General features: G+C 24.8%; 9 protein-coding genes across 9 annotated transcripts, besides 2 other annotated features; 4 read left to right on the top strand and 5 right to left on the bottom strand.

Annotated features, from left to right (window-relative positions):
* The first annotated feature begins 1,195 nt into the window (after positions 1–1,195).
* Positions 1,196–2,279: a repeat region.
* Positions 1,530–3,595: a repeat region.
* A 157-nt stretch (positions 3,596–3,752) lies between these two features.
* On the top strand, positions 3,753–4,397 carry EHI_146580 (uncharacterized protein; the record flags this gene model as incomplete). Its single annotated transcript, XM_001914103.1, has 1 exon — positions 3,753–4,397. The coding sequence occupies one exon, from the start codon at positions 3,753–3,755 to the stop codon at positions 4,395–4,397; it is 645 nt and encodes a 214-aa protein (XP_001914138.1).
* A 127-nt stretch (positions 4,398–4,524) lies between these two features.
* Positions 4,525–5,034, bottom strand: EHI_146570 (40S ribosomal protein S19, putative). The gene has a single exon (XM_643947.2). It carries the CDS (start codon positions 5,013–5,015, stop codon positions 4,548–4,550), a length of 468 nt encoding a protein of 155 aa, XP_649039.1. The 5' UTR covers positions 5,016–5,034; the 3' UTR covers positions 4,525–4,547.
* Positions 5,035–5,453: 419 nt separating this feature from the next.
* On the top strand, positions 5,454–5,905 carry EHI_146560 (40S ribosomal protein S24, putative; the record flags this gene model as incomplete). Its single annotated transcript, XM_643946.2, has 1 exon — positions 5,454–5,905. One exon carries the CDS (start codon positions 5,454–5,456, stop codon positions 5,874–5,876), a length of 423 nt encoding a protein of 140 aa, XP_649038.1. The 3' UTR covers positions 5,877–5,905.
* A 37-nt stretch (positions 5,906–5,942) lies between these two features.
* Positions 5,943–7,634, bottom strand: EHI_146550 (phospholipase D, putative; the record flags this gene model as incomplete). Its single annotated transcript, XM_643945.1, has 1 exon — positions 5,943–7,634. One exon carries the CDS (start codon positions 7,632–7,634, stop codon positions 5,943–5,945), a length of 1,692 nt encoding a protein of 563 aa, XP_649037.1.
* Positions 7,635–7,842: 208 nt separating this feature from the next.
* Positions 7,843–8,233, top strand: EHI_146540 (uncharacterized protein; the record flags this gene model as incomplete). Its single annotated transcript, XM_643944.1, has 2 exons — positions 7,843–8,016; positions 8,072–8,233. 2 exons carry the CDS (start codon positions 7,843–7,845, stop codon positions 8,231–8,233), a joined length of 336 nt encoding a protein of 111 aa, XP_649036.1.
* A 69-nt stretch (positions 8,234–8,302) lies between these two features.
* On the bottom strand, positions 8,303–9,055 carry EHI_146530 (60S ribosomal protein L7, putative). The gene has a single exon (XM_643943.2). The coding sequence runs from the start codon at positions 9,047–9,049 to the stop codon at positions 8,357–8,359; it is 693 nt and encodes a 230-aa protein (XP_649035.1). The 5' UTR covers positions 9,050–9,055; the 3' UTR covers positions 8,303–8,356.
* A 1,293-nt stretch (positions 9,056–10,348) lies between these two features.
* EHI_146520 (HEAT repeat domain containing protein) lies at positions 10,349–12,551 on the top strand (the record flags this gene model as incomplete). Its single annotated transcript, XM_643942.2, has 2 exons — positions 10,349–12,431; positions 12,487–12,551. The coding sequence occupies 2 exons, from the start codon at positions 10,349–10,351 to the stop codon at positions 12,549–12,551; spliced, it is 2,148 nt and encodes a 715-aa protein (XP_649034.2).
* A 52-nt stretch (positions 12,552–12,603) lies between these two features.
* On the bottom strand, positions 12,604–13,613 carry EHI_146510 (Rab family GTPase; the record flags this gene model as incomplete). The annotated part of the gene is made up of 6 exons (XM_643941.2): positions 12,604–12,996; positions 13,051–13,112; positions 13,163–13,172; positions 13,234–13,329; positions 13,460–13,532; positions 13,600–13,613. The coding sequence occupies 6 exons, from the start codon at positions 13,611–13,613 to the stop codon at positions 12,652–12,654; spliced, it is 600 nt and encodes a 199-aa protein (XP_649033.2). The 3' UTR covers positions 12,604–12,651.
* A 154-nt stretch (positions 13,614–13,767) lies between these two features.
* Positions 13,768–15,543, bottom strand: EHI_146500 (Rho GTPase activating protein, putative; the record flags this gene model as incomplete). Its single annotated transcript, XM_643940.1, has 1 exon — positions 13,768–15,543. The coding sequence occupies one exon, from the start codon at positions 15,541–15,543 to the stop codon at positions 13,768–13,770; it is 1,776 nt and encodes a 591-aa protein (XP_649032.1).
* Positions 15,544–18,236: the final 2,693 nt, after the last annotated feature.

Here is an 18,236-nt window from a genome sequence, read left to right as displayed (position 1 = left end):
CTTTCTTTCTCTTTTTATATTATTTATTTTTCGTTGTTTTTCTATTTGTTTCTTCTATTATTTATCAATTTTATATTCATTTATTCATTCTTTTTATTTCTTTTTTATTAATTCTTGAGTATTGTATATTTCTTTAATATTTCATTTGTGTATTATCAAAATATATGTTTTATTGATTTTATGTTGAATAAATTATCGAATATAATCAATATTTTCAATGTTAAATATTCATTATTTATTCTGAAATGTTGTTTGTGTTTATTATATTAAATTAATATGATGAATGAATATCAATAATATTGTTTATTTGATTTTAAAAAATAATAAATGAATATGAAATAATGAAGACAATGAAATGATAATGAAATAGAATAATCTAATATTGAACAAATCAAATAAAGAATATATTGAATATATCATTATTGTTACTTTATTATTTATTATTTCAATTATTAAATATTAATAAATTATTATTCATGAATATTTAATTGATTGATATTTTACAATTTCATTTTCATTTTATTTAATAAATGAAATATAAATAATAAATGAATGAATAATAATTTAATATATGAAATAATAAAAAGAAAAGAAAGATAAATAATAAAGAAATATGATGTATTTAATACATAATATAATTTATTATCAAATATAATAATATCAAATGATGAATTATTTTTATTTCAAAATATTTTGCATCAATAAAATATGTTGCTAAATATTTTGCATCATTAAATTTTGCGCTTTTTTATTGCACTTTTTTTATTTGTTTCAATAAAATTTGCATCCTTTATTTTTTTTTTCATTCTTTTCTTCTTTTATCATCTCTTTTGTTTTATTACACTTTATCTTCTTTCTTTTTATCTTCTCTCCTTTCTACTTTTATTCTTTCTTCATCATATCCAACTTCTTACTTTCTTTTTATTCTTTTATATCATTCATTCTCTTCTTTTTCAATTATTCGCTTTTTTCGTTGCCTTTATTTAGTAATACACTTTTAGTTATTATCATATTTTATTTTTATTTCATATGATTATGAATATTCAATTTTAAATATTTGTAATATTCAATTTTCGTTAAAGATAATTCCATTTCAATCCATCATCATTTTATATTATATTGATGGTATAAATTATAATATAAAATGAAATAGAATAAATTTTAGTTTTAGTTTATTTCTTTATAATTCAATATTAGATCCCTTTCCAATGCAGGATATACAACAAATTTTATTGCCATTGTTATGGAGTAATGCCTTGACTTCTTGTAAAGAAAACCAAACAAGACATAGAAATACAATGTTTAATGTCAATAACAACAATAAAAGATATTACGATTATAATAAAAGATATTACGATTATGATAAATGAAATACTAAGGAAAAATGGATTATAAGACGAAAGACACAAAGAAAAACAAATAAGAAACAGGATAAATACTGGAATAATAATGAATATACAAACAATAGACATAGACGGTTAACAATAAAAGATATACAAGAAAGAATAAAAGGAATAACAAGTAAATGGGAAAAGGAGAATATTCAGAAATACTTAAAAAATATGAAGGTAAAAGAAAAAGATGATATGATATTCTTCAAGAAGTATATGCAATTAGAAAGAAAAAGAGAATTGAGAGAAATGCAAGAAGAATTTAAGGAAAGAACAAAAGGATGGGAAGAAGATATCCAAGCAATTGAAACAGAAATCAAAAGTAGAAATCCAATCAAAGAATTACAAGAAAGATGTAAAATGGCTAAAATAATAAATGAAACAGAAAAAGAAAGAAAAACACAAGAAGAAAACAAAGAAGAAACAAAGAATGAAGAGGAAAATTATAAAGAAAAAGAAGAAATTAAAGTACTACAAAAACAGATTAAAAAATTAGAAGAAGAAATTAAAGAATATCAAGCAAAAAGAAAGGAAGAAGAACAAGCCATCTCAGATGAAATGATAGAAAAAGCAAAAGAAATAGTCAGAAAAGAATTTGAGAAAGAAAATGAAAAACTAACAGAAGAAAATATAAAATTACAAGGTGAAATAAATGAGATAGAAGGAAGGAAAATCATGGAAATGAATAACAACGAAGAAACCATTCGAAGTATAAAATCCACTAAAGGGAAGTTACAGAAGGAAAAGGATGAACAAAAGGAGAAAACAGAAGAGCTGAAGAAAAAAGGAGAAATACTGGAGAAGAAGAATAGTGTGTTAGAGGAAAAAGCAGAAGTACTAGAGAAGAAAGTTGAGGAGCTGAAAAGTGAATTAAGAGATAAAGAAAAACAAATCTCTGAAATTCAACAAGCAGCAGTAATAAGTCATGAGATTGCAGAAATAACAAGAGAAGAATTAGATAATACACAAAAAGAAAATGAGACACAAAAACAAATAATATCAAAACAACAAGATGATATTGAAAATTTTATTTCACAGAAGGAACTAGAGAAGAAGAAAACGATGACGCTTGTGATAAATACACAACCAATATTGAGGAAAACATCATCAGGAACGATGAAGATGAACGAAACTACTCCTATGAAAAAGACAGTAGTGGAAATCGAAGAAGAAAGCAAAGCACTGATTGTCAAAAAACAAGAGATGATAATCAGACAAGAAGAAACAAAAAATAAAGAAATAGAATTTTAAATGAAGTGTTGTATTGTTTTGCAATTAATTGGTTAAATAAGAAATTATATAAGAAATTAAGAAATGAACAAATAGAAAGTATAATAAAAGTGATAAACATCAATGTCAATAATGAAAAAGAATATATTAAATATATTAAAATATCACATAAAATAAAAGAAAATACTAAACAATACATTAGAGTGAAAGTAAATGATATAATAGAAGAGTAGAGTGTAATTCAATAATAAAGAAAAAACATCATATTAAAGAATAACTCTATTGAAATTGATGAAGAATACCTTAACACTCTCATCAATAAAATGAAAGAAATGAAAGTAGAAAAATGTACAAACATTAATTACTACTGGAAAAGAAAAGAAGCTGACGAATTAATAATAGAAATTAATAATAGATTGATATTGTCAGGAAGCAGAATTGATTATCTGCAAGATGATATGAAGATGATTTCAATTTGTATGTACCTCTATCTCCAAAATAAAATAATAGGAGATAAAAATGATGAAATAAAAGAAATATAAAGAAAATCAATAGACTAGAAGATATATTCAATGAAATGGTACAGAATAAAGTGCATCATGAAATTAAAAGAACATGATGAAGAAGGAATAAAAGTCAAATCACTAGAAAGAATAAAATACCTAAAATATATGATGAGAATGATCAAAGAAAGAATTAAATTTAATAAGGAAGAAAGGGTCAGAATCAATACAAATAAAATCATGTTTGATTCTAACAAGAAAATTAGAATAAGGAAGAAAGAACCAAAAAATGAAATATACCCAAATAACGATATTACTTTAGAATATTTGAAATGTTATATGAAACACAGGTGATATTAAATAAAGAGAAATGGAAAATAAAACAAAACACCTCGTGGAATGAAAGATATATCAATTATGATAGTGTCATTATAACATTAAATGAATTAAATTTAAGTATAATGAGAGTAATACTAAAATACATTAAAAAATTTAAGAATTATCAAAATCCAACCATTCATTTTCGTGAAACATAATTTATTTGAAGATAAAAAAATACCAACATTTAGAAAAATTAAAAAAACAAAATTCAGAAAAACTAAAACTTAAAAAAAATAAAAGAAAAGTAATGAACAAATCCATTGAAAGTATTTTAGAAGGAAATAATACAAATAAAATAGAAGAGCTTAAAGAACTTTCTAACCAAGGAGAAGTACTAAGTCTATTATATAAAATGAAAGAATATGAAATTTTTAGAAACATATTAAATGAACGTACAAAAGAAGAAATTGAAAATTATCAAGAAATGATAATTATTAATATTTGTTCTTATCCAATTAATGATAATGAATTAGAAAAATTCTTTGAATTATTAATAAATAAAGAAATTGAAAATGAAATTATTATAAGAAACATTCAAATTGGAAGTTATAAAAACAAAAAAGGAAAAGAACAACATATTCAAATTTTAAAAATTTTTCATCGTTCTTATAATAATTTTTTAAATAAATCTCAATTATTTCATCTTCACTTTAATGAACTTAATAGCATTATTACTACACCTCCAAAACCTGGATTTAGTCAACTTCAAAGTTATCCTACTGTCACAGTTAAAGGAACATGTTTGATTTGTAAAAACTCGCTTTTTGATGGTCAACCAGTCACAATTTATCCATGTGGTCATGGAATACATTCTGCTTGTAGTGATTACATTAATGATACTTCCTTGGTATGTCGTTATTGTGTAGCATTATCATCATCTCCTTTAATTTAATTTTTATTTCATATAAACTCTATTCAATTTCAAATAAATATATACTCATTAATAAAATTACACATTTCCAGCATTTTATGGCACTAAAATTCAAATAAATATTTTTATTAAAGAAAACACTAATTAATATCACAGTTACCAGTAATTCAATTAGTTCATTGGCATAAGGATCATTGGAGTAACTTTAGCTTCATGTTCCTTATAAACTTGGAAAGCGATTTTATCCATATCCTTTCTTCCTTCTTTGGTAAGAGTTCTTCCACTTTGAGCCTTAGCAACTAAACCCATCTTTTCAAGTTGTTGAAGGATATATCTGTTAACCTTTCCTGATCCAAGAGTTCTATGAGATGGGTTATAGTGTTTGTTATATTGATCACCATAAGCTCTTCTTAGAGCCATTACTCCAATACCATTATTCAAATAAACTTTTCTTGCAATAGCAGCGGCTCTAATGTAAATCCAGTCTGGATTTAATGGTGCAAGTTCTTTGCACATACCAGTCTTGACGGTATCAACCCATTCTGGGATTTCAAGCTTTCCTGATTTCTTAAGATGTTCAGCATAGGCTTTAATGAAATCAATAGCGACAACGTCTTTAATATTACTGAAGTGGTGCATCTTGACTGGTAAACTGTTAGGGTTGTTTTCTAGTTCACATTAAGTCCAGATTAATTTTTATAATAAAATTATTATATTTTTAAAGAATTGTTTTTTTTAATAATTGAAATTAATTTTTAATTTTTAATATTCCTTATTATTTGTTATTATTAAAATTCTTTTCTTCTTATTCATACTGAAACACTTTAGCTGTAAAAAAATAACTGTCTAGTGTTCAAAATAATCAATTCAATGGTATTAAAAAATGTGTGAAATAACACATTACAAGAAAAACATTATTTTTTATTTTCATTGCAATTTTTGTTTTTTTAATCTTAAAATTACTAGTTATTAATTAAACTATTTCATTAATTTTGAATTTATTTTATTACTATAAGAAATGAAAACCCCAGAAAAAAAACAATAGGGTAAAAAAACTAACAAATCGTAATTGTAACAATGGCAACTCAAAAGAGTGAAGTTACAATCAGAACAAGAAATCTTATTGTTAATCCATTACTTTGCAGAAAGCAAGTAGTTGTTGATATTTATCATCCAGGAATTGTTCAACCAAAATTCACTGAAATTAAAGAAAAGCTTGCTAAAATGTACAAGGTAAAAGACGTCCAAACTATCGTTCTTAATGGATTTGTTACTAAGTACGGAGGAGGAAAGACATCAGGATTTGCATTGATTTATGACACACTTTCAGCCTTAAAGAAATTTGTTCCAAAACATCAATTAATTAGAGCTGGTTTGGATAAGAAGACTAAAGCACCAAGAAAGGCTAGAAAGGAACATAAGAAGAAATGGAGAATGTGCCATTCATTCAAAGACTATAAGAAGAAAGAAATGAAGAAAGCATCTAGAAAGAAGAAGTAAACCTTTTTTAAAAGACCGATTTGTTCTGATCTTTTTTTCTTTTTTATATTTAAATAAAATATATAATTAAGTAACAATAGCAGTTAATCCATAACTTCGTTGATGCTCTTTTGAACCAAATATTAACGATGCCAGTACAAGATGACCTTGAACCTTAACTAGTAAAGGTAGTTTTTCTTTAACTGCAATAGGATGAGTATGTTTTTCTGTATTGATATAATATGTAAAAGCATCTCTTGGAAATAATGGAAAGACTTGTTCATAAATCAATCTATTTTCATGAGCCACTTGTTTCCAAATTGTTTCAAAGCATTCATAAGCGTCTTCAACAAGCAAGGATAAATGTTCTTTGAATCCAAGATGTTCCATCCATAACTTTTTTCTCAATGATGAAATTTTTTTACAGACATTGATTTCTTCTCTTCCAAATAACTCTTTTATTTGATTCGTTTCTTTAATAGAAATTGCAATTTCAGTATCACGATCTCCACGTAATGAACGATCATTCATATTAGCAGAGCCTATTAATGCATACCTGTCATCTATTATCATTAATTTTGAATGAACATAAATTTGACTTGAAGTTATGCCATATTTTTCACACCATCCATAGTTGTACAAATTACAAACACACAAATAATTGGAAATATCTATTACACCATTCTTTTTAGCAATATTAAAAATACTATTAGTCCCATCATATATAGATTTTCTAGTGTATTCTAAAATTTTTCTAACTGACTTTTGCCTTAATTGACCTTCACTAAACACTGGTAACACAATGACAACAAAAAACTTTTTTCCTCTTTCAAAAGATGTAACTATCTTTTTAGCAATTGCCTGACCAAGTTTATTTGAAATATTTTTTTTACCACAATTACTTAAAAAATATTGTTGTTCAATATAAATAAAATGTTCTGCTTTTCTTATTAACCTAAGCATTTCTCCATAAATACTACATTCGTTTTGAGATCCAGAACTATTACATATTGATCTACATAACTTCATTTCATCTGAACCTTCGTATGTGTTTACAGAGATAGACTCAATAGACCCATTATAAAATTGCCATCGTTGGTGAAAATGATATTGGAGGTCATTTAAAATTGTTCCATTAACCATACAGTGAATATCATGCCATGGCATTCTTGGATATTGGAGTGAATTAGTTTTATGAATTTGGATGTTGTTGTAATCAATTGGAGGATAAATATAATAATCATCTTGTTTGACACAAGGTGATATTTGGTGGTCATGAGTGTCATACCTCCCAACACAAAGGTCAATTCCACCTACAAACCCAATTTCATTATCAATAATAATAACTTTTTCATGGTGAGAAAATATTAATGACCAACGTTCGCAAATACAAACAATATTAGGATGTACAGAATTTAGAATTTTTGTTGTAGTTTGGTTTTTTGTTAAATGACTAACATAAGGGGATTTATATAATAATACATAAATTTTTATACCACGTTTTGCAGCAATCATTAAAATATCAAGAATTGTTTTTCCTTGTAGGTAATGATTAGTTCTAATCATAGGAACGTTTAGATCCATTCTCCATCCCATTATTTTAATTGTATTTTTTGCAGAAACAAGTGATTCAGCAATTTTTTGCATTGTCTCTTCTCCATCAATAAGAAATTGAAAATCCCCTGTTCGAGTAAAAAATGAGGAGTGTGTTGATGCTAAATGTTTTTTGAATGTAAATGCATTCTTTAGATCACATATATGGTAATATAAACTTCTCATTCTATAACTGAATAACTTATTAGTTATTTATGAATTAAAATTCTTTTTAATTCAATTGTGTTTATAAGCATATGTCTTTTTGATAATTAATCATCCTTTCATTATAAGATGAAGAGTCAATAAACTTTATTGGAATTTTCAATAAATAAAAAATATTAAAAACTAATAAGAGAAAAAACTAATAAATTTTAGTTTTTTCTGAAAAGAAATGAAACAAGCAACAATAGAAGAAAGATTAATAAATACAACATCAGACACTATTGAAAAAACAACAAAAAGAATTTGTGATATAACTGCAGTAGTTGCTGATGAACAAACTAAATTATGGCAAATAGTTGATAAGGCAAACCGAGTTCAAATTCAACAAAACTACTATTTAAAAGTTTGTTTATTTTTATTTGTTTATTACTATACCATCTTATTTATTTAATTTATAGAGTGTTATTGATGATGAAAATCAATCCGTAATTGATTGTCAACATAAAATGGAAGATATTATCACTGATATGGCAAAGTACAGAACTATAACTTCCTTTACTACCATGACATATACATTAAACGATTTATTTGACTTTATTAAATCTAATTATAAGAGATAACATATCATTTTATTATTATTAATTATTTTATTTTCAATTTATTTTATAGAAAAAATTAAATTTTTTAATAAAAAGCACAAAAGAAATGCAATTAGCAAAAGCTCCTTTCATGAGTAAGTCAATTTAATTCATTTTAGCAATGAGTTTATTAATGAGTAATTCACGATTTCCAAATCCTCCTCCGAGAATGAAATGAATCTTCTTGTTCTTTTCAGCAATTTTAGCACCGTTTAATTTGAATGGAGCAAGTTTATTGTTAACTTCCTTAAAGTTCTTTCCAACAGTATAAATTTCATGAATAAGGTCATCAACACAGACAATATCTTTATCTCCAAGTGCTTTCTTAATCATGCAGTTAGAAGTAATTGGCATTCTATTTCCATTGATCTTAAGAGCTCCACGTTTGTAAATAAGTTTTTGTACAGTTTCTAAAGTTGGATAACCATAAGTAACATATGGGTCAACAAGTCTTAACATTTTAATAGTTGAAGCATTTGCCTTAATAAAGACAGCATTATTAATTTGTCTTAATCTGAGAAGTTTAAGAATTTTCTTAATTTTTGGTGAAACTCCATTAATACCTCTAATTCTAATGGCAACAATTAATTTTGGATCAGCTTCAGCATATAAATCACCATTAATTTCAGCATTTCTCTTAGCAACATAAACTGCTTTCTTAGCGGCTTCAATGTCTTTATGATTTTTAATAGTTCTTTTGATAACTTCTGCTCTGAATGCTTGACATCTAGCCTTACATGGGCAAACAGTTTTTGTGCATGTTTCTCTTTGAACAGCGGTGGCAACTTTAGCACTCATCCAGCTTAATCTACATTTAGTTCTTTCAAGGGTTTTTATTATTTTTACTATTCTTTTATTATAATTTTCTTATATTTTTATTATTTTTATTTTATTTAAAAAATATAAGTCTTATGATGAATTAGTTTTTTTCAGCTTTAATCTCAAAGGTTTACTATTCTAGTGAAAATGAAATACATATATTCTTCTTTATATTTTTTTTAGGAGATATCTTTAACTTGGTAATAGAAATCGTATTTTATTTAATCAAAACACACACTCATTTATAAATATTTTATGAATTTTTATTATATTTTAAAACTTATTTTTTATTTAAATTGATTATTCTTGCAATTACTTAGTACTTATGTACATTGGTATTGAAAAAATTATTATTTCTATTAAATAACACACAGTCTTATTGTTTTTATTAATTAAATAAACATTTATTGAAGTACAAATATTCTTTAAAATAAGTCTTGAAAAATAAAGAAATTGTTATTTATTCTGCAATTGAATTAAAATTATAGAGTGTATTGATATATTAATATAATTCCAAGTATGATATTTTTTTGATAAATGTTTTAACAAAGAAAAGTGAATAAAAGAGACACATTATCATTGGTTTTTAAAATTGTTGTTTCAATTGATTGTCTTTCCTTACATGTTAACTTGGTTGTAAAAAATTTTAATTTGAATGAATAATAAAAAAAATAATAAACAGTATTATTGGTGTTAATGAATAGTATAATAATGTTAGTAATAGGTATTAGATGAGTATAATGATAAGTTAATTTTTGTTAAATATTATTGAAAGAGTAGTATAGTCATTAATAGTGAAAGCAAAAATTATCATAAAAAGATATCAAAAATACCATTTTCATGAGTAAAACGTTCATAAAATTTATTCAAAAGATTTTAGATAGTTCAACAACAAACAAAATAGTATTATTAGTTGATTAATACATTTTAAATTTAATATTCAACCAAAGCAATACCAGTTAACAAATTTAATAATCAATAGTAGTTATATAATGTTATTGATAAACTATTCTAAAGAAATGATTAATGTATTTAATAGTAAAAAAAGACAATTTTTAAATAAAAGGATTTTAAGATTTTTTATAAATGAGATTAAAAAATGATAGAAAGAAATATAATCTTATGAGATCTGACAAAATAAAAGATTTTTTTATTTTTGTCTCTTGTTTTGAGTTTCTTTAACTATTCTCTTTTCCATTTATTATTTGATATTATAATAAAACTATTGAATTAATATGAATGTTTTTGTTGTACTGAAAAAGACATAGTTAAATCCAAATGAAATTATTCAAAGCCTTTGTTGGACCAAGTCTTCCATATGAGTCACAAGAAAAACAAGAAACTATCACTGAAAATAATTTTACATATACTGTTTATCATGCAAAGAAAGTTTCAGATAAAAAGAATATTAGTTTATTTGAATTTCCTTCAAGTAATCCAAGAATTCTAAATGAGAATGTACTTAAACGGTTCAGAACATTAAAACACCCAAACATTATAAATTACTTGGATCATGTAGTTAATGATAGAACAACAGTAATACTAACAGAAGAAGTTTATCCATTAACTAGTTTTCTTCAGTCAAGTAAATGTAATGAAGATATGGTATTATGGGGTTTATTTTCTTTAGCCAACGCTATTCATTTTCTTAATATAACAGCTAAATTAGGTCATTATAACATTACAAAGAATAGTATTTTTGTCACAAAGAGTGGAGAATGGAAATTAGGAGGATTACAATATGTTACTCAATTAGGACAATTAGGTGACTTCAAAACATATATAGAATCAAATAGAAGTATTGGTCATTTACCAAATGATTCATCTTCAGAATATGTTGATAGTTATTCTTTTTCTAAACTGGCTTCTCAAGTATATCCAAATCCTCCAGCACCACTTCAAGCACTAATTTCTTCATTAGCTTCCCAACCAATAACTTCTTTTTTAACTCATCCAAGTGTTTCAACACCATTTTTAACTATTGTCTATAACATGGATAATTATTCGGCATTGGACGATTTTACTCGTCGTTCTTTCTTAAGCTCAATTACTAAAACTTCACTTCCATCATTATTTTGCAGATATAAATTACTTCCATTTTATATTGATTTGTTTAGGTCTAATATGCCAGAAGCTTCATGTGCAGTAGAGTCATTGTTAAAAGTTTCAAGTGGATTGGAACAAGATGAATTTGTACAACAAGTACAAAATTATATTCCTAAATTTATTAATTCATCAGACCTCCAAACAAAATATAGTGCGTTAGGGTCATTACGTTATTGTTCTCAACACATAACTCCATCTTTTGCAGAGTCATTATTTCCTAGTATTATTCAATGCACAAACCATCAAAATGATAAAATAAGAGATGCTGGAATAAGGGCACTTTTAGTCTTAATTGAAAAAGTTAATAAATCTAAACAGTTAGAGTGTGCAAATAGATTTGAAAAAGCACTTGGTGATCCTAGTCTTATTGTTAGAACAAACACAGTTGTTTGTATTTCAAAAAGTTGTTCATTTTTTACAGTAGAAACAAGAAAGAGATTATTGTTATGTTCTATTGCTCGTAGTGGTAAAGATGCTGTCAAAGAAATGAGAATTGCAATAATCAATGGAATAAAGGATAACATTAATGATTTTAGTGCAAATGATAGTGCTCGTAATATTTTGCCTTACATCTCTGTTTTCCTTGTTGATGACCACAAAAATGTTAGAAATAAAGCAAGAGAATTATTTTCTTCATTAACAGAAACAGTACTAAAATATTCTGAACAACTAGACAATCAACAACAAGAGCAAAAACCTGAAGAACAAAAACAAGAAGTAAAAGAAACACCTCATTTGAATCTTAAAAAACCTGCTGATGTTATTTATGATCAACAAAAACCAGTTCAAAAAGTTAATATTGATTTATGGAATGTATCTCCTCAAAGAAGTAATGCTGTAACACCACAACAAAACCCTGAAGATGTTTTTACTCTCTTTGAAGAAATAGATCCAGAATTTCCTTCTCAACAACAAAAAACAAATGACAATCAATCAGTTAATACTCATCAAAACAATACAACTAAAGAAGATGACGATATTGAAAGATTAACAAAGATGATTGGTAAAAAATCATCAACTTCTCAGTCAAAAACTTTCCAAAAAGCTGATCAAAAACAACGACAATTAAAAGAAATTGGTCTTCCTGAAAATTTCCAGAATAAAACACAAAATAAAACAACAGTTTTACTTAAAGAAAAACCAACTTCAAAGCCAGAAATCATTAATGAAACAAAAGTTCAACAAAAACAACAAAATGATGTATTTGGTTGGGGAATTTCAAATGAAGCAAATGACGCTTATTGGGATGAGTGGGGTTTGTTATTCTTATACTTTATATTATTTTTCAAATAAATACTAATTAAATTAAGCTGGAGCATTAAATTCTAAAGACAAAAAGTCACAAGGAGATTCATCTTCAACTATTTTCTTTTAACTTATCTTTTTCTTTTTTATTTAGTTGATTGTTCAAAAAAGAAGTTATTTTATTAAATAATTGAAAAGTCATTTAGAATTTTAAAAGAAAGCATCACTTTTTAACAACATCCTGGTTGAGGTTCTTGTTGAACTTCAGGCTTAATTGCAACATTATCTGGAGTAACACGAGGCGTTTCTTTCATTTGGTTCTTGATGTCTTGAGCTAATTCTAGAAAAGCAGCTTCTACATTGATTGATTGTTTAGCAGATGTTTCAAAGAATTTCATTCCTTCTTGTTTTGCAAATTCTGCTGCTTGTTCAGTTGAAACTGCTTTGGTTGCATCTTTATCAGCTTTATTTCCTATGAGCATTTTGACAACATTTGGAGATGCATTGCCTTCAATTTCATTAAGCCATTGACGAATATGATTAAAAGATTGAACATCGGTCACGTCATAAACAACCTACTTTGTTAAACACTTTTTATCTTTTAACGTCAAAAAATAGTAATTACAAACAATAATACCATGAGCCCCTCTGTAATATGAAGAGGTGATTGTTCTAAACCGTTCTTGTCCAGCTAAAATAAATTGTTAGTATTCAAATCTTAATAAAATACAAATGACAAACCAGTGTCCCACTATTTTAGTTAGAAATGATTACTTTTAAAATAAAGTTAAAGTATTTAGAAGAAAACAAACAATTTGTAATTTAATATCTCTTCCATTGATTTTTAATGTCTTAATTTTAAAATCAACACCAATAGTTGTAATATAAGTATCTGAAAAGACGTCATCCTATATTGATTAGTCAAAACTATGATGTAATTTAAAAATTACTAAAAATATAGTATTTACTCCCCACAATGAAACCAAATACTTTATTTGACTTAATTCTATATTAAAGTCAAAATTAAAGAATACAAACAGAAAATCTTAACAGTAAACAACTTTTACCAACACCTGAATCACCAATCATTAATATTTTAAATAAATAATCACTAGTCTTTTGAATATTCACTTCTTATTATTGGTAAAACAATATGTTATTGGTTAAATAAAACAAACAATTCTTGTGCCATATTTAAACTTATTAAGTTTATAGTTCTTCTATTTCTTATTTTCCTTTTTTTCTAATTTCAACTTAACAATTCTAAACTGAAGTGTTAACAAATTTTGTTACATATAACAGAAAATAAACAACTGATGTTAATTATGTTTTTTTGGTTATTTCATTTAATGATACCCCCCTCTAAGTGTACCTCTTCCTTTAAACCCTGGGTTTAGTGGAGGAGCTGAAACACTAGTTGTTGGTTGTTCATAATTACTTAATGAAGTTGATTTAAAACCACCTCTCCTTACTGAGTCATTAGAAGATAAAGTTGGATTTAAAGATCTATTAGCAGATGAAGCTCCCCTTCTTGGAGGAGGAAGTTGAGGGGGTTGTTCAGGTATTTCTTGTTTGTGAGACTGGGCATCTTCCATAGTATATTCTTGTTGAGTACCCATGTCATCTGGGTGTTGATAGTTTTGTTCAAGAGTATGTTGAAGAATAGGATTGTTTGAAGGAGGTGCACTTGAAGCAATATTTTCTTGACGAATTGGTTTATTCATTGTTTTTCTCATAGCCAAAAAGTCAACTTTAACTTTAGGTGGTGATAACCCAAATTGTTGTTCTTCATTACCTTTTGTTGAAGAGTCCTTTAGTGCTACTTGGTGTTCTAAAAACACAATACGTTGAGTAAGTTGTTGGATTGTTGTTTGTTGTTCTTCAAATTTACTCATTAAATAAGCTATTTTTTCTTCTAATGAAGCAAACCTTTCTTTTTCATCAATAATTTGATGTCCTAAAGTTTGTTGAGTAGAACCAATAGCAGATGTAGTAACAGAACTTTGAACCGAAGATGGCGCTGTATTTGTACGGTCTGAGATAGAGCTTTCTTGAGACATATGAGTTTTTCTTCCTAAAAATGATTTAGGAGGTTCATCTCTCTTCTCATCATTATTTGATGTATTTGAAAATATTTTACCCTTAAAACTTAAAGTTTTTCTTCTATTAGACTCTTGGGCAACTTGTTCTGCTACAATAGCATCAGAAACTGCAGCAGTAGGAGTAACAGCTGGATAAGGAGGAGAAACCATTCCCATTTTTCTATTTTCTGTTGCAATATCTCCAAAAATTGAATTAAATTGTTCTAAAAATGTTTCAAAAACAACACGAATTTTTGCTGAATTCTCTATTTCTAATGTTGGATTAATATCAGGTGAAGTAATAATAGAAGGTGCAAAGCAAATTGATAAGTTAGAAGCTCCCATTTGATTGACTGATTGATGGTTTAATACATCTACAAGGAAGTCACAAAGATACCACAAAGTATATTTGTTTGTGTCAGGAAGACTAGATACTAATCGTTTTAAAACTTTTACTCTAGTTTGAACATTTTCTGTATTTCCTACAGAAACGTATTGTTGATAAAATTGCATTGGAATTAAACAATCAGATAATTCCCTTAAAAATAATTTTATTATGCACGCTGCAACATGAACTCCTTCTGGACCAAATTCTTCATCTTTAATGTCTTGTCCTGAATTTAATAATTCTTTTACTCTATTCATCCATGTATAAACAGCATTAACTCTAAATATTCCTTCTGTTTCTACTCCTCCATGTTTTTTTAGATATTCAATTGAACGATAAATTGGTAAAGGAAATCTCCAACCACTCTTTTTTTTTGATGCAGTTGCTTGTAATGGATATCCAAAAACACCAGTAAAATTACAGAATAATGGAATTGTATTAATCCATTGAAAATAGTCAGTTTTGTTATAACAAATAAATTGATAACATTTATCCGTAACAATCTCAAATCCAATTTCAATCTTATCTTGTGGAAATTTATTTTTATTTGAAATGTTTCTACTAAATACAGCTTTGTCAAAAGTTAAACAAACTTTTTCTTTACTTACATCTTCTCCAGTAAATAGTCTAATACAATCTGGGAATAATGCCATATATATTTTTGTAAATTTTTTTGAATTACTTACTCTATACTCTACCCATCCACATGTACTTTTATTCTATTTCTTATTTATTTTTTGTTTTCTTATTTACTTCTTTGTCATAAGAACAAACGCTCATCTTTTTATTACTTTTATATCATTTTCAGTTTGAATTTATTTTTATAGTTTTTTTTTAAAAAGAAAAAATTCTTTATTCTTTTTTTTTCTTTATTCTTATTAGTTAATAGTTGTTTAAAAATTATAATTCTAATTTCTTTCTTTTTGTTAGTTTTTTTACTCCTTTAGTACAATTAATCAAAAACAAAAAAAGAAAAATTCAAATTTCTTAGTGATTTGTATCTTATTGAAGCATTCTTGATTTAAATGAAACTACCAAAAATATATATTTTATTCTCATTTCCTGATAAATTTGGAGAATGTCTTAGAAAAAATAGTAAATTGATATTTTTATGAATTGTATTTTTTTAAACCTCACTTCTTTATATTTTGTTAAAAATACAGTTTAATAAATATTAACAAAAAATTGAATAAGAGAAAATGAGTTACTTTTTTAAAACATTGGAAAGTTAGTAGTTTATTAAAATATAATAAAAAGAGTAAATAAACACACACTATTAACTCTTCTGAGACGATAAACTCCTAAGAAAAGTTCAAAAATATTTTTCTAAAAAATCTAAATTAAATAATATCATTTTTTATAGTATATTCCTTATTCATTAACTACAGAAACATTTTTAATATCTTTTGTTTTTAATTTTATTCAAATCATTATTATATATTCACTACTGTAACTTAAAAAATTATTGTGGAAAAAAGGATATAAAAGAATTTTTTCTCAAATAATAAGTACTTCAAATAGAAATTAGTATTCCTTTTTAATAACCTATTAAATTAATAATAGAGCAAAATCATTAGATTATTATTTGTCTTTGTTCAAAGTATCTTGTTAGATAGAATGATATTATTGTTGATGTTCCAATTAATTTAATATTCTTTATCTTATTTTTAATATTTTTATCAGTTTTAAACAAAAGATATTATATTGTTTTTGGTTTATCTAAATATTATTTATTTGGTTTAATGTATTCAGTTTATACTATCTCAAAATAAGTATTTCAAAGACTGGGATAAGGTATTTAGAATGCTAGACTTTCTGAAAATCAGTTTTTTTTATCAGATTATTCATTTTTATTTAATTTAGTAAATTTGTTTTTTTTTTAAACATCATATTTTTTTAAATCAACATACTATTGAATAAAAAATTTGACTACAACATGAATAATATTTAATGTACTTACATTGTAATATAATTTTCAAGAATAAAAATGAACATACATTTACAATTCAATATTCATTATATGAAATTATACATTCATTGGAACAAGAGTTTAAAAAATTGTGTGGATGAGATATAATAATTTTAAAGCATAAAAGGATTTATTGTCATAGACTATTACAATAATACTGTTATAAACAAGTAATTAACATTTGATTTAATCAACATTTTAATTCAATTGTTTAAATAGTAAATGAGTAAAATATTTCAAACCATCAACTTTATATTCAAATTAAAAATTGATTAAAATGTCAAACATCATCAAAAACAAAATGAAAAGAAATAGAAAAAATAATAATATATTCAAACAGGTACGAAAATTAGCAAAGAAAAAATGCATCTAAATAATTTACAAAAAAGAAAAAAGATGCAAAAAAATTTGCATCCATAGAATTTTCCATTTATTATATTTTGCTCCTAAAAAAAATAAAAAAATAAAAAGTATGATAAATACAGAATATATAAATATTTATGTTTATATTTTATGATCATTTCTATTCATTTTGTATGAAATATTAATGAAATAGATGATTTGATGAATCATATTTAATTATTTGTATTCTTTTTATTCTTTTATTTATATGTTATTTATGTATCTTATTTTTATATATTTATTTCTCTGTTTATAATATGTATATTATCTTCTTATTATTTCTATATTATATTCTTCTTATTTTATTATTTTTATGTTTATATTCTTTAGATTTTCTTGTTATTCTTTTCTATTTAGATATATTTTATTATTTGAATATTCATCTTTTATATTATTATCATTTATATCTATTTTCAATTTATATTTATTCTCTTTTGTTTTATATTAATATTAATATTAATTTTATCTTTTATACTTTGATTTTATTATTATATCATTGATTATCATTTCTATATTTATTTATCATTTATTCTTATTATTCTTTTTTTCTACATTCTATATCATTTTCATTTATATTTTATTAAATATTACATGTTATAATAATCCCATAACACATATGAATGAATACATAATAAATATCATGATGAAATTATACACATGAACAATAACATAAAAAGAATAAAATATTTTTCAACAATAAAACAATGCCAATCATTTTACACTGTTGAATTAGACACTTTTATTGAATATTTCTAATTTTTACATTAAAAAATACACTTTTTATTTATTCTTTTATTACTCTTTATATTCTTTCTTTTTATATTCTTCTGCTTTATTATTATTCTTTTATGTCTTTCTTTCTCTTTTTATATTATTTATTTTTCGTTGTTTTTCTATTTGTTTCTTCTATTATTTATCAATTTTATATTCATTTATTCATTCTTTTTATTTCTTTTTTATTAATTCTTGAGTATT

Source organism: Entamoeba histolytica, genomic scaffold (genome assembly GCF_000208925.1).
Source record: "Entamoeba histolytica HM-1:IMSS scf_1104750518517 genomic scaffold, whole genome shotgun sequence".
In the NCBI taxonomy this organism is placed as follows: Eukaryota; Evosea; order Mastigamoebida; family Endamoebidae; genus Entamoeba; species Entamoeba histolytica.
The sequence above is the reverse complement of the archived record's forward strand: the minus strand, read 5'-3'. Positions and strand labels throughout refer to the sequence as shown.